The following is a 22,197-nucleotide window of genomic DNA, read 5'->3' on the forward strand; positions in this document are numbered from 1 at the left end:
GTATATAGTTGCCAACTAAGAAAAAACAGGTCCTACTCGACGGACTATGTGTGCATGATGTAGAGCTAATCAATTTTGGTATTGAAAGCCATAGACCTACCGAATATTAACTTACAAATAGTGTCTCAGATCAAATTTATTTCATGTTTCAATGAACTTCATGTTAAAGGTGAACCTCATTGAAAATAAAGTTATATATCAATGGAAAGCTTATGATGTCAGGATACTAACAATTATTTTTTCCGATTTTTTTGATGGCCAATAAAGCTGAAAAATTAAAAAATGAATGAATTTTTGGTCTTTTTAAAGGCGCCCAAAAGCACCCAAATCAATCGTCTATGACCTTGAGAATGCTCGTGGCGTGAGCTCAGGGTTCGTGATCACGTGATCCTACTCGGAAACATGTAAACAAGACTTCCTTCCTGTACTTTGCAAGCTGCCCGGCAAGTCTGATTTTCACAATAAAGCTTGAAATTAGAGGAATCTTCAAGTTGCTGGTTCCTTCTATATATATTAGAAATAATAGAATTATTGTCAGCACATAAATTTTCCGTAAATTTTTGACAAAATCAGTCATAACTCGCTGGGTATAATTGGGTAATTGAGTTTGAATTTCGCGCTGGGATCAATTCCATGCGCAATCTTGCTGCTACCGCTCATGTCATGGACTGAATAAACATGATCGAAAAACAAATTACATACTTGTTTGTGACATTTCTATTCTTGATTCATTTGAAAATATCTGATATTTAAAAATATCATCTTGCAGTAATCAAAAAATTAATAAAAAAACCCGCCGATTTCATCAAATCCAGCCCATAAAGGTTTTCATACATGTATTTAGCGCATTGCGGTAAATACATTCTTTCCACGCAATCATACGATTGAAAGAAACATACTTTATTATAAAATAAGTACAATTGAGGCTTAGTAGATGGAATTCTGAAATCTGAATAAAATTGAAATATTGTCACTTGTGTCACGATTCTTTAATGATAGTACAATCAGTGTACGGTACTGAAAAAGTGAAACAGAATGTTTCATGGATTTATACCGAACACGATGCGTAAATTACTGCTGAAGAAATAGCATTTACCCGACCAAGGTGGATATGCGCAAACACAGCGAGTCGCCAAGTTCGTCCTCCGGTATAGCACTTGCGGTGCGGTGTGTGTTGCAGCAGGTGTGATCAAGTCTGCTTTTGTATGCATTTTCGCAATTAAGCTTGAAATTAGAGGAATATTCAAGTTGCAAATAATAGAATTATTGTCAACACATAAATTTCCCGTAAATTTTGGACAAAATCAGTCGAAACTGGCTGGGTATAATTGGGTTATTGAGTTCGAATTTCGCGCTGTGATCAATTCCATGCGCAAATGCTTGCTGAGACCGGTGACAGGTCATGGCATAATAATAAGCATCAAATTAAATACTTGCTTATCAAGTGACATTCCCTGTTCTTGATTCATTTTAAAATATCTGATTTCAAAAAATATTGTCTTGCAGTAATCAAAAAAGATTTCATTAAATCCAGCTCATAAAAAGGTTTTTCATATCTAGCGCCGTGATCATTCCCGGTCGGATATCATTCATTATTGAAAATATTCTTTCCATGAATTGACAATTGAAAGAAACAAATACTTTATAAATACAATTTAGGCTTGGTAGACCGTTATTTGATGGAATTCTGAAATCTAAATTATAATATTGTCATTTCTGTCACAGTTCTTGATGATAGCACAATCGGTGTAGCCCTAAAAACATCCATGTAATTGTTGTATGGATGATGGTAGTAGCGAAATACTGAAGAAATTGCAGGAGCTGATGTTTGCGAGGCGGATATGCCCAAACAGCGCTAGCCTTCGTCTTCCGGGAGCACTTCTCTGTATATTAGCTGATTTGATCAATCGTTCCTTGATATTTGGAACATTTACAGGAATAAATTTTGCTGATGAAGTAGCAATAAGTTGGAAATATCAGAATGTGAATATCAAGTCGGTCATTTTGTCTGCAAGTACAGTACAGTCGCGGATACTGAACACTCGGCGACGGCCACTGAGTTCATCCCGTATGTATCTCCCGGGATGTATCTACGAGTTCGCCTATCATACATGACCGGTTGTAAAGCTATAATTAAAAAATCCTGTACATGTACCTTATTCTATTCCTTCATTTTCTCATTGTGATAAGTTTATCTCAACTTGGTGTGACAATCTGAACTGGTAGCACTAGCAGTTATTTTTTGCAATCTGTTTTCATTCGGTTCTTGGCCGAATCTTAGCTCTTCGTGCTTTACTGTAATATTCCCTATGCATATCGTGGATGGCTTGGCCTATCCCAAATCACCCCGGCCAGCACTTTTTCCATTTTTATCACACACTTTATTCAGGAACTTCATTCTTGATTTGATCATGATGTTTCCTTCATGTTATACTTATTTTATTGAAGATATTTTTCATGTAAAGTAAGTTGACAATGACTTAATTCGTACATTGGCCCGATGCATGCCACATTAATGCATGGACATTGTGTTTACAATCAAACCCGGAAGGAACTGAGTTTTCTCGTGCTGACGTCATCAACGAAAGCGCCCAATTTGAACGATTTCGTTTTGTAATTTAGGGGTGCCAATATCCAATCTTTGCATGGAGATTTTGTCTAGCCTGGTACGTTAGGCAAATAAAAAATATTCTTTTCTGCTTCCTGACATCATAAGCTTTCCATTGATATATAACTTTATTTTCAATGAGGTTCACCTTTAATAAAAAAAATGTTTTCATCTTCTCCAATGTCTTTACTTTTGAAGATTCGTCACTAGCTGTAGTGACGTAGCTAGGGGTTGTGGCGCCCAGAGGAAAGAATACACAATACCAGTGGTGAGGACGCGCAAAAATGTGCTTACAAACTTGGTATAATCAAGTTGAGTTTTGGTCTTTCAAACGACAATTTATGTGCAATGCGCGCGAAGCGTGCAAAAATTTTGTGTTGAAGGGGGCACCCAAATGAAGAGTATAATTCTATGCATGGTGGGTAAAGGTTTCCACTTCTTTCCTATAACAAAGTATTATCATGTCGAAAGGGTATCCAGGTCTGATGGGTGCCCCCTTAGCCCAGTGCCCGAGGCGCCCCAGAGCCCATAGGAGTTCGCCACTGATTTCAACATTTTGATGGGTCTTGTGAACTAAAATTGAGCCAAATTATAGGCTTTGGAGCTACAAATTTCGAAAATTTTCCAAATTTCGGCTAATGAGCTACAATTGTCAGAATTTGAGGCTCAAAGAACTGGAACATGATCCAAATGCGGGTCTTAAGGAACTGCCGGAGAGCCTGAAAAGGGGACCCTTGACCGCCGCACATACCCATACCACATTTACATGTGAGGTGCCCCCTCAAAGTTAATGGGAATTTAGGTTATTTAGCTCCCGAAATCATGAAAGTAGCTCCCGAAAGTTAAATTACAGGGGCTAGCCCCAAAAATTAAAAAGTATTTTGAGGCTTGCTATTACCTGAATGGGTGAATCCATTTGAAGTCTACACCCTCTGTGTGGGAGATTTAATATCATGTCTTCCACAGGGGGTGTACGGATTTCAACTGGAATAACCCATTTTGGAGCAGATGACACTGAATGGATGACTCCATTTGAAATCTACACTCCCTGTGTGGGAGATTAAGATCATGTCTTGCATAGGGGGTGTATGGATTTTAACTGGAATAGCCTATTGCTTACCCATCTGAGATCACAGTCCACCAAATACAGACGTCTGTTTTCACACCACTGTCGTAAATCAGGAAACACCTGCCATTAAAACGTACAAAACATGTCAAATTGTGGTTTGAGTTAATTGGCGTAGATTTCTTTTTGATATGGGGGGATGGGGAAAATTTAAACAATTTTGTTATCAAACAAAGTTTTTTGGTCAGAACGTTTGGGACAAACAGACAGACAGACGAGGCGGACAAGTAAACAATTTTTTGGCCTAAATGGTTCTATGATGCAAGTCCCCCACCTCATTTGAATGAACACAGCTGCTAACAGATGTACGCGATTAGATCATGATTGTATGTTGCATATATTTCAAAATACAACACAAGCACACTTCCTTGGATACAATAATGTAAATACTAACCAATCACACATGAGTTGGCATGATTGTGGATTCACTTCAGCGTTACGCACACGTGGGCGTTCATCACACAGTGCATGTAGACAACCGTCATGCTGTTGGCAGCTGTGTTCATTCAAAAGAAAATTTCTACTACCATAAAATCTTGATAGTTAGCATATATATGTGACCATCCACCACAACTGAGCCCGGATGTCGCCAGTGCCACTATTGAGATATGCTCCATTGAACTTAACAATAAACAATAGGAAACAAAGGATTTATTGACTGTTTTATTTTAAAGCTAATTTCAAGCAGAATATTTTGGTTGAATATCTCAAAAATGATGATTGGCGACTTCAGGGCTCAGTTGTGCTGGATGGTCACATATGTGCTTACTATAGCGCTTTCAAAACATGCAAACATGAAGTGCCCCATCCACAAAAGTGTAAAGGGTTTTGAGCAAATCATCGATACACATTGTTATATACGAACAAGTTAACCTGCAAATTTGTGTCTCAACCCCAGTAGCTCAGTTGGTAAAGCGCCGGACTTCGGTACAATTTCATGTTATCAAGCCCACTCGATAGTAAGCACATATGCTGTCGAGTTTTTACAGTACAAATGTTACATTCAATCTTACCTCCTTGACAAGAATCTCCCTCTCTGCATGGAAGTCTTTAAAAGTTGATGACACAAAAACCCTGACGGTCTTCCATCCTGATCTCTTGATGATCAATTTCTTATTGTTTTTGCCTTTGCCATCAATAGTCTTTGACACTTCATCCCAGGTTTGTTGTACCATGTACTTGTAGTCTGATGGACCGCTGGGGACAGCCAGGGAACGAGACCCTCCACAACCCATTGTCTTTATTGATTGATTGAATACTTTGATTAATTTGGTTGATAGTCCACTTGAAGTTAAAATGACCTGCTATATGCTGGTTCTATGTGTGTTGTTTTCTGTTAAGCAAGCACAAAATAATAGAACATTTTTAATAAATTGTTGATTCTCATATTTTCATCAAGTTTGGGGTCAATATGGGTGGGTTTGGGTCAATTAGGTTTGGGGTCAATCTGGGTTGGGTCAATCAGGGTTGGGGTCAATCAGGGTTGGGGTTAATCAGGGTTGGGGTCAATCAGGGTTGGGGTTAATCAAGTTTGGGGTCAATCAGGGTTGGGGTCAATCAGGGTTGGGGTCAATCAGGGTTGGGGTCAATTAGTGTTGGGGTCAATCAGGGTTGGGGTCAATTAGGGTTGGGGTCAATTAGGGTTGGGGTCAATCAGGGTTGGGGTCAGTCAGGGTGGGTTGGGGTCAGTCAGGGTGGGTTGGAGTTAATCAGGATTGGGGTAAATCAGGGTTGGGTCAATTAGGGTTGGGTCAATCAGGGTTGGGGTCAATCAGGGTTGGGATCAATCAGGGTTGGGGTCAGTCAGGGTTGGGGTCAGTCAGGGTGGGCTGGGATCAGTCAGGGTGGGTTGGAGTTAATCAGGATTGGGGTAAATCAGGGTTGGGTCAATTAAGGTTGGGTCAATCAGGGTTGGGGTCAATCAGGATTGGGGTCAATAATGGTTGGGGTCAATCAGGGTTGGGTCAATCATGATGGGTTATGGTCAATTAGGTTTGGGGTCAATCAGGATTGGGTCAATTAGGGTTGGGTCAATAATGGTTGGGGTCAATCAGGGTTGGGGTAAATTAGGGTTGGGATCAATCAGGGTTGAGGTCAATCAGGGTTGGGTCAATTAGGTGTCTTCATCAGGGTTGGGTCAATTACAATATTTCAATTTATAAGGCTGGGATTTTCTGGTTTATTTTAGGTTAGGGAATCCTGGATGCGAGTAGGCTTGGGCGATTGTTAACAAGAATGATTTCGATTTAATTTTGTTTAAATTATTTTTGATGTATTGAATAGGTTAAGCAGAATTTGTTGCATAGAATCCCACAATTAAACATTGTTGTGCATTTCAAGTAGAGTAATAACACACTCTAAAAAGGAAAAACACTACAAACGCTATGCTCACATCATATTTATCTAGACCATTTTAAGTTTGTAAATTGGGAACCCAAAAATTTGGAATGTGCAAGGGAGGGGCAAAGTTTTGTTCAATTTTTTGGCATCCCGAAAGGGGGGTAAGCAATTTTTGGCAAGCCATTTGAAAATTTTACCCCCCAAGAGCTCATAATTATTGCAGATTCATAATGTACAAAGAACATGATACAAATATTTGTTTTTGCATTCATTGGAATTTCAGGCAAAATATGCAAATAAGCTGGAAAATAAGCTTATTATATTCAAAATATGCAAATAACATGACACAAAATTACAACTGACATGACTGAGCTTATATTTATTTATTTTATTTATTACACTTTTATTTATTACACTTGTATACAAGACAAGAAGTCTAGCTTTCGAATTTGCTCACTGATAGCTTCACATTCAAGGTAGAGTCCAAAGCTATTGAAATCTAGTAGAACTATAATTGATGAAGCACATCAGATATAGTTCTGTATGTATTTGCAATGGTAGTTCAGAAGTAAACACAGCTGATCAGATTGGGGATCGCATCAAATATGTTGCTCAAATTGCCGCTTGCTCTACATGATCATGATTCATCCAAATTTAAAATAGAAATTTAAATATTTAACATGCGTTTCAAAAAATGTCAATGCGAAACCGAAAAATGATACATTTTTCGCTTAGGATTCTAGCCTCGAATGAATAACTCATGAACTATCAATTGCAAATTTGAAGCTGGAGTTCTCGAGTGAGACTATAAGGCCATACTGTATTTTGCATCATAATTTGCTTAATCTTATTCGAGAACTCTAGCTTCAAATTTGTACACGATAGATCATATCCATTCGAGGCTAGTCCAAAGCTATCATGTTTTGGTAGATCATCATTGTCATAATTGTATTGTAAAGCGCACTGTGAAGTGCGCTTAATAAAAGTGTTATTATTATTATTATTATGTTTTGCAACACATATTTGTTGATGTTTAAATTTGGATGATAAACAAAGGTTACCATACCTATTTTGAAACGTCTAAAACAGGCTGCGACAAATCGCCTGTCCGATAGCCCGGGGCAATCACATTTTATGTCGGGCAATTAAAACTCTGAAGAGCTGTGCCCGATCGGGCAAGTCTAAATTTAAACCAATTAAAGCTTGATGATTTAAAATGGGAGTATTTCTGTCCAACTTGGCGTGTTCACAGAAGTAAAAAAACATCAAAACAAAGTAGAAAACTTCTTGAAATGGAACTCAAATTTCGCTAGGCACTCGTATCCCACACCAGACTTGCAGACATATACATGTATATATGCTAATGAACATCATGCCGTTACGTGACGTATCAATTGGAAGTTTGGCCAATTGTAGAACCTGTTTCGTGCAAATATCATGACGTCAATGAAATCAGCTGGCCATGTATTTGCATATGATTGAGATGTACTAGTGGTTGGCGAAATACGTAAATCGCCGTGACTTTACTGACAAAATTTCACATAAAATACACATTATTTTCCACATGTAAGAGACAAACAGTGAAATAATTGAATGAAATGTTCATTTTTTATGCATTTCATGAATACTCATTTATTTATCAACTTAACTGAGAAAAGTATTGGATTTCCGTAAGAATGAAACTGCCAAATTCGGCACACTTACGGTACCATGGTACTATGCACTGCACTGCATGATTGATGAGTACGGTATGTGACTTTGTCGACAATTGTTGCTGGGAATATGGGTTAATTTCGGGCAATTTCGGGCAACCATTTTTGGATATTGCCTGCCCGATCGGGCAAGCTAAAAAATAAAATTTGTCGCGGCCTGGTCTAAAATTGAGTTAAAGTGCAATTTTAACAAAATTTTTGATGCGATCACCCTTTGTGATCAGCAGTGTTTACTTCCGAACTCCATTGCTTTACATGACAGGTGTCATGCTTAATTGATTTCCAAGTAAATTTTGATAGCTTTAGCCTTTGCTGGACTCCAGCCTCGAATGTAAAGGCTTCAGACCAATCTTGAAGCTACACACATTCTAAGTTCCAGTTAATTTTCTTCCGTGGTTGGCGTCGCACTAGTTCCAATAATTGGAACTCTACGTGTCTGTGTCCCCGCTGAGTTAGCATGCATTCATCACCATATTCACACGCACATAGTCATGGAGTGGTCTTTTTCGCTGCTCATAAAAATCACTCAAAAATCATCTTTTAAATATTTCTTTGGACAAAAGCTGATGCATAGAATAAGTTGAGCAATATATGACATACATCAGTGGTTTCTAAAGTTTGTATTTTTCTAGACATACTAATGCAAACTTGCCAAAATAAAACTCTGTAGGCCAGTGGCGTGCGCAGCACATTTAAAGTGGGGGGTGGCCAGGTTGTTCATTTCCCCCAAATGGAGTCTGATTTAGGTGTGTAAGGTGCGGTTTTAGCATTTTCCCCGAATGACCAACAAAAGTGGGGGGAATGTGCCCCCCTGCCCCCCCCCCCCTTTGCGCACGCCACTGCTGGAGGCACCCTTCGGGAGTATCTACAACTTGAGAACAAGTCCACAAACGTTCGAAATTTGTAGTTACTACAACTACGTACGCACTGTGATCGGCGATCGCGTAGCGTAGAAGTGGCAAGGTCTCCTCCCCTTTATACGAGCCGACGACAAATGGGTAAACCATCTTGTTGTGTTTACGCTGTGTGTTTACGCTCGTGTACGCGATATGCACAGCTCCGACCATGGAAGTAATAAAAAATTAACTATAGCCTTTTTTAATACTTTGGGAGCAATATTAATCAGGTCATTCAGGAGAGAAGAAGAACACATTTGTGTTTGGAATTGGACTGTTTTATAGTCTGTTTCTTCTTTCCAGGATTGTCATTTAAATTGCTTTTAGTGTTTTTTCATTTTTATAATTTATGACAATTGAAATAAATATTATTATTATTTATTACATGACCATGATGGCATTCATGACATTGCATTGGCACAAAGTCGTAAGCTTACCTATTTTTTCTGATTTTCGACTTGTTCAATTCAACTCACCCAGTTTTTACACCACAGAACTTTAACAAGATAAAATATCACGGTTAAAATAATACATACCCCTTGATCAATGCATATTTAGAGTCGCCATAATTTAACAAATCGTTGTCATTCGTTTCCAATAGCAACATAAATTATGCCAACAACACACATGTACTTTACACTGTACATCGTATTTGTACAGGCCTGAAGTGTATTTGTACGAGCGGCGCACTAATGCACCTGTTGAACGCTGATTGCCCTGCAATCAATTAACGATGTTCACGTTGTTGTAATTGCTCCATAACGCATGAGTCATCGTGTGAAACATTTTGGGTATCAGCAAAGTATTAAGATACCCTGCATGGCAACAGATGCACTAATGAGGGGGTACGGTTGAGTAAAAACCCGGCAATCTCTGAAACCGTATAAACAAGTATTCCTGAAAAAAATTGGTGTCGGTTCCAATTTACAATGTAACTATATAAGTTTTGCACTGCAGCACTGACAAGAACATTTAGTGGTAGTTCATTTTATCATTAAATAGGCCTAATTATACACTTGGCGCAACGTCAGCCTTCTATTCTTCAAATTTTTTCACAGGAGGATTCAGATTCAGATTTTATTGACAAATACCAAATATAAAGGTGTAGTCAATTACACAGAACAAAAACATATACAATACATATCAAGATTAACTGTGTACACTAAATTTTTTTTTTTAAAGGTCTATCAAGTCATGAAATACGAAAAATTATATATAAAAATGCACGATATATATGAGCCAGTACGAGAGCAAGAAATTGACCCAATACACATGCGTACAACACCATTGATATGGATAGTCTCCAACACATCCAGTTTGAGACAATCTAACGTTCGTCGGTCCTAAAGATGTTTTACTTTCAAACAAATAGTTTGACCTGAGTGGGCCCCGAGACCACAAATGTGTGTTATGAATTTACATATCATTACTACGAATAGTATAAGCTTTAGACATGAAACTTACAACATCTTTAACAATATCATATTCATTAGCACTCATTAAAGTTATGAAAAGTTCATTATCAGAAATATTGTCAATAACAAGAGTCTCAGATACATTCTGGATAAGTTCTTCCCGAAGTTCATCATAAAGCTTACACCGCATAAGAAAGTGAAATTCATCCTCAACTTCCAAGAGATTACATGCTTGACAGATCCTATTTTCAGGAGGAGTTTTAGGAACTGAATATCTACCCTTTTCAATCATGAGACAATGGGCACTGATACGAATTTTGGTAAAAGCTGAACATGAAGCACGATTAAAAAAGAGCAAATAATTTTCATGCTCAAAAGATGTTTTATATTTACAGTAAGTTCTAAGCTTGGAACTAGAGTTAGATATATATGAAAACCAATTAGAATCATAAACAACTTTTAAGCCAGAATTGACAATATCAAAAACCGTTGTCTTTTTTAAAATATTAGGTTTTTCCCATATCTCACTTTTACCAATCAAAGTACAAATACTTTTTATACCATTAGACCAAGTAAAGTAGTTATTACTATTTAACTTTCTATCATTAAGAAGTGCCTTAATAACAAGAGATGAGTTTCCTAACATACAATCATTATTCAATTTCCACCAGTACTTTACAGATAAACTAAGCATAAATAATAATAAGGGATAACTTCCTAACTCGCCTCTAACTGCATGATTAGAAGCTTTACGATGGACTCCCAATATCATCTTACAAAGTTTAATATGAAGAGATTCACCACAAACTTTATCACATATATTAATAAAGTTATCATTCTTTAAACTCTTCAATAAAAATGGAGACCAAACTTCGCAACCATAACAAATAATTGGTCTCAAAAGAGAAAGAAATAACTTAAAACTACACTTACTAGAGCTATTATATAAATTTTCACGAATTTTATAGAATGCTTTGTTTGCCTTGTCATAAAGAAGGTTAATAGCCTTCGTGAATTTACCTGACGGAGTAAAGATAATGCCCAAATAGCTATACTCGGCACAAAGTTGAATCATTTTATTACCATAAGTAAAAGAATAATTTGATAAAACACGACCACCTTTATTAAAGATCATAATTTTGGTTTTATCTATGTTAACTTTTAACTTCCATTTTGTACAATATTCATTCAAATTATTGAGAGCATTTTGTAAACCAAGTGCACTCTTTGACATGAGAACCAAATCATCAGCATACATAAGACAATTGAGATTTGAATTATTTAACATGACAGGATCGCAGTCGTTATTAAAGATTGAAGGAAGATCACTAAGATAAATGTTGAAAAACATCGGGCTTAATACACAACCTTGCTTTACCCCGACTGATGTATTAAATGAATCTGTTATTTTATTATTACATTTTATCGAAAAAGAAACAGAGGAATACATATCCTGCACAATCTGAACAAACTTCCCACCTATACCTCTATACCAACTTGAGTTAATTTATAAATTAATGCCTTACGCCAAATAGTGTCAAATGCAGAGGCGAAATCAACAAAACAAACAAACAATTTATCTAACTTTGAAATATATCGATCAATAATAGTTTTTAGAACTAAAATGTGATCTTGAGTACGAGCATTTTTACGAAACCCTATCTGCTCATCTGGTATAATGTTATTACGATCAGTAAATGACGATAGTCTATTATGCAAAATTAAACAAAATAACTTACACAAGTTACTAGATACAGCAATACCACGATAATTTTTTGGATTATTTTTATCCCCTTTTTTATGAATAACAGTGAGCGTGCTCTGTCTCCAAGAATCAGGAAACTTACCAGATAGAAGAATGTTATTAAAAATTTTAACCAAGATGGGTGTCAAATTTAAGGCACCCTTTTTTAACATTTCATTTCTGATACCATCTAAACCAGGTGCTTTCTTATTCTTTAAGGAAGAAATTGCTTCAAAAACTTCTTTGTTAGAAATTGGAATATCAAGTTCAGAAAAAGTATTAACATCGTAGGTTGACCAATATTGATCAATAAAATGTTCAAAGTCAACATCATTATGCTGAAGATTTCGATTCATTAATAAACTAAAATGACTTAACCACTCCTCAGCAGTAATAGAATTATCACCTTTCTTCTTACTATTACTACATAAATCATCATATAATTTCCAAAATGCTTTTGGGTCATGAGATTCCAAATTATCTAACATACTGAAAATACTGTTACGAAATTCAATTTTCTTACGTTTTAGAAGTTTACGATACTTTTTTTTAAGAGAGCGATACTCACAAATTAAAATGTTATTCAGTGGGTTCTTCCTAATACAACGTGCAAGGGATGTGAGTTGATTATAAACAGATTTACAATCATTATCATACCATTTATGAGTTTTAGAGGAACTCTTTGTCTTAACTCTCTTGGGCTTTTTCTTTTTAATGCCAACTGTCCTCCCAATATCATTTAACAATGTATCAAAGTTATCTAATACTGTATCAATGTTATTTGAATCTGAGATTGTATTACAAAAGTCATTAATCTCAGTTTTAACTTGAGGTTGATTGAAAGCATCGTGCCATAAATCAGATGACTCAGAAGTCCAGACAAATTGGGGAGGTAATTCTCTTAAAAGAGCATCAGAAGTATCAGAGCGAGAATAAGAACACATATTTACTTTAATGTGACATGATAACAGACAGTGAATAGAGTAGGGTGTCAGCTCATGAACAATAACATAATCAACATTATCAATTACAGATTCATGACAAAGTATGTAATCAATCACACTTGGATTCCCAATATGATTATAACACGTGAAGTGACCATTCAGATCACCAAGTTTACGACCATTTAAGGAGGAGTTCTGCTCATTTATGACTTTTATCATCCTCAACATTGACTTTTACACTCAACTTTGACTTTTGAACACACTTTGAAATCTGGTGCTCCTAATTCACAGGAGGGATTTACCATAGATGAACTCCTGGATGGGGCAGCTTTAATTAGCATGAGGCCGCATTGATATGTAAATAGCGTATTGTTATTTAAATTTGTGCCCAGACGTATTGAGGGCGACAGTCATGTTATCCATGACCATGATGGCATTGTTACATGGCATTGTTACATGTTACATGTTACATGACCATGATGGCATTCATGACATTGGCATGCATTCATGACATTGCATTGGCACAAAGTCGTAAGCTTACCTATTTTTTCTGATTTTCGACTTGTTCAATTCAACTCACCCAGTTTTTACACCACAGAACTTTAACAAGATAAAATATCACGGTTAAAATAATACATACCCCTTGATCAATGCATAGTCTTTATTGTAATGTAGAAGCTAAAGTAAAGTTTGGTGATATTGACACTGAATATTTCGAGGTGGAAGAAGGTCTTAAACAGGGATGTGTCTTATCCCCAATTTTATTTTGCATTTATATAAACCAGCTAGCTAAACTTTTCAAAGAAAGTGGTAACGGTATTCGCATTTGTGATGTTCAAATAGGTTGCTTATTCTGGGCTGATGACGTTGTTTTGATCGCAAATGATGAAGACGAACTTCAGAAAATGCTGAATATTGCATCTTCTTTCTCTCGCTTATGGAAATTAGATTTTAATTATGATAAGTCAAATGTTGTAGTTATTGGAAAACAAGTAAGTAATGACAAGACATGGAACCTATGTGATAGCACCATTTCCTCATGTGACAGTTATAAATATTTAGGAGTTCATATTTCTAAAAATCTTTCTGATCACACACATGTTAATGAAGTTGTAAAAAGGAAATAGACTTATTGGTTATATTAGATCTATTTTGGATGGTCACGATGACTTTAATAGGGTGCAGTATGGGGATATTTTATGGCGTACACTTGCTCTACCATGTATTAATTACGCGTGCGCAGTGTGGACATGTGGACTGAAGTCAAGTGGACATCAAAAGAATTGAAAACCTGCAGTTACAAATGGCCCGATATATTCTTAAGGCACCGCGTAATACCCCAGCGGCAGCCCTTTATGGTGATCTAGGATGGCAATCAATTGCCTCCATTCAAGATACTATTAGGATTAACTATTTTGCTAGTCTCAGATCAATGGATTTACATCGATGGCCAAAACTGCTTTTCAATACTTTATTCATTCTTGATTGCAATATTGACAAAATTCGCTTTAAATGGTTAAGCTCGACCAAATCTGCTCTCGATAAATGTGATATGAACCGCCTTTTCACGGGGCCTTTTCACAAACGACGCGTCTGTCAACATGATCAATCCACACTGGGCCAAATGTTGTAAAGAAATTATGAAAAATGTGTATGAAATCTCGTGGTATGACAATGCCAAAACCAAATCTTCTCTGGCTGAATATGTTAAGTTTAAACAAACACTTGCCTTTGAAAACTACCTTCTTGACAAAACTGATTTTTGGGGGATAAGCCTCAAATTTAAAGCACGTTCAAACACTCTCCTTAAATGGTAGAATCCACGGTTGGACCGAGGGCATGGACGACACCTGCCCTCTATGCAAAAAGCGGCAGCGAAAATCTTAGTCACTTCCTTTTCACCTGTAGGACTCTGAACACAATTCGCGCAGAAGAGTACCTGAAACTGGAAAGTGACCTTTATGATCAACAACTTGAGGCCTTTTGGTACATATTTATTGCTGGGAATGAGGACATTAAAACGTGCTTGATGCTGGGGGCCCCTTAGACAGTGAAGAAGGTAGTTTTGTTTTGATTCTTTTGTAAATCATTTCTTAAACGTGCTTGGGCTCTTAGAGCTTCTCTTGTTAAATGATTCTATGCACAATTAATGCCAGTATTTTGCCATGTTAATGTATATTATTTTAATATTATTTTATATTTCGTTTTATTTGCCTGCTAACGACCCATTTCAAATCAACTTGGGTTGACACAGGCAATTTATTTATTTATTTTGCTTTTGTTCTGTGCCATAATAATTGTGCGTGTATATTGTTTTTAAATCATTTCTTGTATATAATTATGTTTGATATTGTTTTGAACGCACCGCTGGTTAGGCGTGTGCCACTGTTACAAAAGTGTATGTTCCAATAAATAAATAAAAATAAATATCCATTAAGTTATCCAGACGGAGAATGGCTGCATATGCCGGGCATGTCAATTTGCTGAGTGAAGGCTGATAATCACCTTTCTGTATAGGTAATAAGCTAGTATATTTCGTGTACCAGGTGGTTATAACAAAAAATTAGTATCATATTAAATATATTAAATGTATAAACTTTGAAATTTACATGAATTTGAACAGCAGAGCTTCGAAATCTAGCTAAGTCAGGTGATGTGAAATCCGCGGCTGCGTGGCCCCCTCTGCGTGGTAGAATTATATTCATAAAACATTGAATTTAACAGATAGGCCTATCATGGGCAGCCAACCACAATTTATCAGCATTTAAAATATATGTTAATTAACAAAGATAAATAATAAAGAGTACAAATGGCAATTAACTAGTAAACAATCCTGAAATCTTAAAATGTTGCCACGTGATTTCCCGACCACATGATATGTCAACATATGACCACTATTCAGATTTACCGTAAATATTTGTAGTAGGCCTATTGTTGCCTTTGTTGTACGGCTTGCACATATGTACACTGTGCATTTCTTTACCTCCGTATAACTATAATCAATAATTCATGCTGGGAGCCAACACACCACATTTCGCCAAAATACATTCTAGAAACGCTTGCTGTTAGAATAAGAAAAATTTTAATGCTAATTTATTGCACATTCTAGGGAAGCGTGGTTACCTTTTAAAATAACCGAGTGAGAGGGTTTTCAAGAAAATATTTTCCTGTCAAAACTGAAGCATCCTCTGCATAAAAGAAAATATGAATATTAACTGCACATCATATATAACGATTCGTGATACCCAATTGTGGCACATTTGATGTCGTTTAAGAAGCAGAGAATTTTATTTCAATTTTATATACGCCAAAATATTTTTTTAATTGAGCAAAAATAAGGATAGAAAAAACGTTGAAAATCCTATGTGAATATTACATTAGACCCGGCAAAAGATTACTGTTTCGTTTTTATGGTAATCTAATCTTTTATTTCCTGAAAAAACATTTGGGGTCTAAAATGGAATTTTTATGTAATTGATAAAAACATCGAACGTGTATACAAGAAAATGGTAGGTTTTCCTCTATAGTATTTTACTGACCATGGAAATGTACTGAGACACAAGCACGTGTCAAAATCGATATAATGTATTGTCCATACAGACGCCCAGTTATCACTGTTTATTATTGGATTTTTTTTTTGTATATAAAACACGCAGTTAACTTAATTGAGCGCTAATAATACACATAAATGTTTTAGGCAAATAAAATTCCAAAATATGGTATTCTGCCTTTGCTTGTCACGTGGTAGGCCTATGTTGAAGTTGCGATTATACCTTCAAATAAGTTTCAAATGAATTCCAAGAAGACAAATGGCCGAGTGGTCTAAGGCGCTGGGTTCATAGTGTATCCAAAGCAGTCCGCCGCCGCCGTGAGTTCGAACCCCGCCTCCGCCAAACTTTAATGAAGTAAAATTAAAATTGAAATTTTACTTTAAAAAAATTTCATATTGGGGAAATGTGACTGGCAAAATTTATGTATGGCGTGGAGTGGTGTGGGGAGCCAAGTAACATTCTGTCTGCTCAGTGCATATTGGTATTTTATTTTACTTGAGAGCATAATAGAAATACATAAGACGAATACGGCGCCGATGATGGAAGGTCAGGTCGGGTATCAAAGGTTATTATAACTTAAATACTACTTGTATTTCACACCTTGCCTCTGTCACATAATTCCTTCATATTATTGACAGCAAGTCCTAATTTTGACTTTGCTATTGCAAATTGATGGTGCCTGATGGGAATACCCGTCCGCCATTCATTAAACTGGATCGTTTTCGCCTGGTTTGTGCCCAGATAGATGTATTGGGGGCGCGCTATACTCTCATTGAACAGGCAAAGTTCGCAAAACTAACAACGTTGTTATTTGCCAAATTCAATTAACATGATCCAAGGGGTCGAACATGAATTATTCATAACGAGCTATAACGGATCGATAACTGGCCTCACTTTCTAGCTAGTAAACCAGCTGAATTTTTCATAGATTTTGCGTTGCTAATAGAACAACCGTGAATTTAGTGTCACCCCCTTGGATTTACGTCAACCAACCAACGATGGCGAATTTCATCATTCGATATCAGCAAAGTATCAGGCCCTTGCAACTCCTATACCAGCGCAATACAAAAATATTTTTGTTTAATTAACACTGGACATGCTGGATGTTTTTATAAAAATATTGTATGTGATGAAGAAGGGGCTGGTGGTTTATTTGTGTAAAGGTCAAAATAGGATTCGGATAGGGTCAGGTCTCCTTCTGTGGGTCTTTGAACCTGCTCATTGTCTGGTGTGTTTTTTTTTGTGTTTTTTGTAATTTTGATTTTGAAATGGAGCCTTCATCTTTGGTTCGAGTTGTATTTTTTCCTGAATGTATTTTAATGCTTTCTCTCCCCCACCAGCTCTAAGTAGGCCTACTGATAAAATACAAAAAACTGAAAAAGAAAGAAAGAAAAAAAAAAAGATGTGGACACCGTCAGTTCCCCCCGTGTATTATCAGAAAAATGCTGCTGCCACCAGATATAGGCTAAGTAAAACAGCGTATTACTATCAAGACTTATATTATCGATATTATCAAGACAGAGATAAGTGTCTGACGTCATCTGTCAAAGTGGTTGATGATGACTTGCAAAACTCGGCAGTAAACTGGGCCATGATTTTAAGCTTATTGTTAATTTTGCACCTTCAAACATACAAACCATCTCAAAAGTTAGGTCTTTATAGAATTTTTAGAATCAGTTGTTATCTACTGATGATAGCATTTGTAGTATCAGTTGCTATCTACTGATGATAGCATTTTTAGAATCAGTTGCTATCTACTGATGATAGCATTTTAAAAAATCAGTTGCTATCTGCTGAAGATAGCATTTTGTAGTATCAATTGCTATCTACTGATGATAGCATTTTTAGAATCAGTTGCTATCTACTGATGATAGCATTTGTAGAATCAGTTGCTATCTACTGATGATAGCATTTGTAGTATCAGTTGCTATCTACTGATGATAGCATTTTTAGTATCAGTTGCTATTTACTGATGATAGCATTTTTAGAATCAGTTGCTATCTACTGATGATAGCATTTGTAGAATCAGTTGCTATCTACTGATGATAGCATTTGTAGTATCAGTTGCTATCTACTGATGATAGCATTTTTAGAATCAGTTGCTATCTACTGATGATAGCATTTTTAGAATCAGTTGTTATCTACTGATGATAGCATTTGTAGTATCAGTTGCTATCTACTGATGATAGCATTTTTAGAATCAGTTGCTATCTACTGATGATAGCATTTTAAAAAATCAGTTGCTATCTGCTGAAGATAGCATTTTGTAGTATCAATTGCTATCTACTGATGATAGCATTTTTAGAATCAGTTGCTATCTACTGATGATAGCATTTGTAGAATCAGTTGCTATCTACTTGCTATGTATTTGGATTTTCTGCATGCTTGGGAGTGAAAAACACAGGAAAACAACCCCGACTTTCGGGCCTTAATGCTACCCCTGGGTAGCATTTGTAGTATCAATTACTATATATCTACTGATGATAGCATTTTTAGAATCAGTTGCTATCTACTGATGATAGCATTTTTAGAATCAGTTGCTATCTACTGATGATAGCATTTTTAGAATCAGTTGCTATCTACTGATGATAGCATTTTTAGAATCAGTTGCTATCTGCTGATGATAGCATTTTTAGAATCAGTTGCTATCTACTGATGATAGCATTTTTAGAATCAGTTGCTATCTACTGATGATAGCATTTTTAGAATCAGTTGCTATCTGCTGAAGATAGCATTCTTCGAATCAATTGTTATTTACTGATGGTAGCATTTTTAGTATCAAATGCGATTTAATGATTAGGCCTAGACCTATTACATTTTCAGCCAGGTAGTATCTACTGATGATAGCATTTTAGAATCAATTGCCAATAACTGATGATAGCATTTTGAAAATCAGTTGCTATCTACTATTATTTTATTTTATTTTTATTAGATCTTATTTTGCCTGGGGAACAAACTCAGTGGTCCACACTGATTTCCAGTCTGGCCCAGGGGTCAAACAAAATACATCAAAAATACAAATGAAATACATACAAAAGAATTACACACCATGGATTTAGCAAAAAACAATATATATGAACACACCAAGGAAGTACATCTATGCTGGTCGGCTGCAGTGCAGCAATGTCGGCAGGCTTCAAAGACAGCCCGCAGACAGAGTCCGCACTGCAGCCGACCATCATGCAACAACCTGAATAATTAAATAATTTAATTGCACATCGCTTTGAAACGGCCTAGTGTATGAGGTAATGGTACTTTAACCTGGGTTGGCAATGAATTAAAAGAGACCACGCCTCTGGATGTAAATTTTCGCTTAGCCGACTCGCTCTTACTAAGTGGGATGACCAGATTACCTTGTGACCCTGCTCTAGTCCGGTGGTTGTGACTCGAAGCATGTGTGGAATATATTGCACAGGGGTGATGGGAGTAGGTTACAAAGGCTTTTGTACACCATTATATTTAGATGGAAATTACGGCGGCAATCCCATTTCAGGTTGTTGAGAAGTACTTCGGTGGGATATCTGCGTGGGAGCCCCAGAATGATCTTACCAGCTGCATTTTGGAGTTTATCAAGTCCAGTATCGCAATAATCAAGTTGCGGAATGATGATCGTTTTATACAAAAGAATGAGAGTTTCCTTGGGCAAGATGTTTCTCAGCCTTCTTAACAAACCATTACGTTTAGAAACGGAGCTTGAAATCTTCTCAATGTGAGAAGACCAAGTGAGGACAGGTCCAGCCAAACACCTAAGTATTTGAACTTCTCAACATTCTCTATGACAGACTCATTGATGTAAACCTCAAGCTCCATGTCTTTACGAGCAAGTTTTTGGGCAGTACCTAAAATCATCCCTTTGGTTTTTTTAACATTGAGTGTGAGGAAGTTGTGGTTTAGCCACTCAGCAACATGGGTGAGTTCATAGTTCAGAATGTCATTAATGGCCCTGATAGTTTTAGCTCTGACAAAAATAGCAGTGTCATCAGCATATAATGCTACCTTGGAGTCAGGATGGGTAATGACACTTGATAAATTGTTGATGTACAGGGTAAAGAGGAGGGACCCCAGTATAGATCCCTGCGGGACTCCAAAGTTTACTGGAGCAGGACTGGAAACCACCTCACCAATCTTAGTGACTTGTTGGCGATCTCTAAGGTAGGATCCAAACCAGTTAAGTTCAGTGCCATGCACACCTATGCTATGAAGTTTGTTAATCAGGACGTTGTGGTGCACCGTGTCAAACGCCTTCTTGAGGTCTAAAAAGATAGCACCAGTGAAAAAACCAGAGTTAAAATTGTCGAGAAGGTAGTCGGTAACACCGAGAAGGCATGTTTGAGTAGAGTGCATGGCCCTGAAGCCCGACTGGTTAGGAGACAAAAGATTGCAATCTGTGATGTAGCTGTAAAGCTGGCCATGGACCAACTTTTCAAACACCTTCATACAGGCCGGGATAACCGGCTGATATTAACCTGTAATTACTAGTGTCCATGTGGTCACCCTCTTTAAATATTGGAGAAACTCTGCTTTTCTTCCATGCGGAAGGTACGACACCGGTGGAGAGACTAAGATTCATGATGTAGGTTAGTGGCCTACATAATTGCACGTACCCAATTTTGAGGAGTTTTGGACTGATATTGTCCAGACCAGTGGCTTTCTTGCTATCAATACCTTTGAGAAGCTTAAGAGCATCCTCCTCAGATATCTTAGAGAAAATAAAAGGACTCTCCTCCGGTATCGTCTCTTCAGTGCAGGGTAGATTGACATTCATAGGGGTTGGTTGGAACAAATGGCATCGGCTAGATTTTGACCTATGTTTGAGAAAAAACATTGAAATGATTAGCAATTAAATTACCATCATTGACAATTTCATCACCTATTCTTATGCTGTTGATTGATTGTTGTTTAGAACCGGGAAGCACAGTTTTAACTGTTTTCCACAATTTATGTGAGTTTGTTCCAGCTTCATTGATTGAAGACTCAAAGAAATTCCGCTTGAGCCTGGTAGCAAGATTGTTAGTTTTGTTTCTGAGGTACCTAAAAGCATCCCAGTCAACCTCAGAGCAGGTATTTTGGGCATGAGATTTAGCACGCACAAGGTCTTGTCTGCACGCAATATAATCATCATCAATCCACTGAGGAGGATTGTTTGGAATTTTAACCTGCCTAAATGGGGCGTGAACATCGCAGATGGGAATAAATAAACTTTCAAACATGCCCCATGCCAAGCCAGGGTCATCCAAGTCTTCAACCGTACCCCACGGAACCTGTTCTAAATCCTCAATAAAAGCAACATCATCAAAGCGATGATGATAGCATTTGTATTATCAGTTGCTATATGCTGATGATAGCATTTTTAGAATCAGTTGCTATCTACTGATGGTAGCATTTTTAGAATCAGTTGCTATCTACTGATGATAGCATTTTTAAAAATCAGTTGCTATCTGCTGAAGATAGCATTTTGTAGTACCAATTGCTATCTACTGATGATAGCATTTTTAGAATCAGTTGCTATCTACTGATGATAGCATTCTTCGAATCAATTGCTATTTACTGATGGTAGCATTTTTAGTATCAAATGCGATTTAATGATTAGGCCTAGACCTATTACATTTTCAGCCAGGTAGTATCTACTGATGATAGCATTTTAGAATCAATTGCCAATAACTGATGATAGCATTTTGAAAATCAGTTGCTATCTACTGATGATAGCATTTGTATTATCAGTTGCTATATGCTGATGATAGCATTTTTAGAATCAGTTGCTATCTACTGATGATAGCATTTTTAGAATCAGTTGCTATCTACTGATGATAGCATTTTGTAGTATCAATTGCTATCTACTGATGATAGCATTTTTAAAATCA

At 36.8% G+C, this 22,197-nt stretch overlaps 1 protein-coding gene across 1 annotated transcript in view; it reads right to left on the reverse strand.

Annotated features, from left to right (window-relative positions):
• Positions 1 to 9,413, reverse strand: part of LOC140145829 (telomerase protein component 1-like) — a 52,232-nt gene extending 42,819 nt beyond the window's left edge. Inside the window, exons 1-3 of the mRNA XM_072167510.1 lie at positions 9,219 to 9,413; positions 4,748 to 5,067; positions 3,729 to 3,797 (exon numbers count right to left, since the gene is read on the reverse strand). Of these exons, the coding sequence (XP_072023611.1) occupies positions 3,729 to 3,797; positions 4,748 to 4,969 (291 nt within the window). The 5' untranslated portion in view covers positions 4,970 to 5,067; positions 9,219 to 9,413. The remainder of the gene's footprint in view (positions 1 to 3,728; positions 3,798 to 4,747; positions 5,068 to 9,218) is intronic.
• Positions 9,414 to 22,197: the final 12,784 nt, after the last annotated feature.

This window comes from Amphiura filiformis, chromosome 2 (assembly GCF_039555335.1).
Source record: "Amphiura filiformis chromosome 2, Afil_fr2py, whole genome shotgun sequence".
NCBI classification, from domain to species: domain Eukaryota; kingdom Metazoa; phylum Echinodermata; class Ophiuroidea; order Amphilepidida; family Amphiuridae; genus Amphiura; species Amphiura filiformis.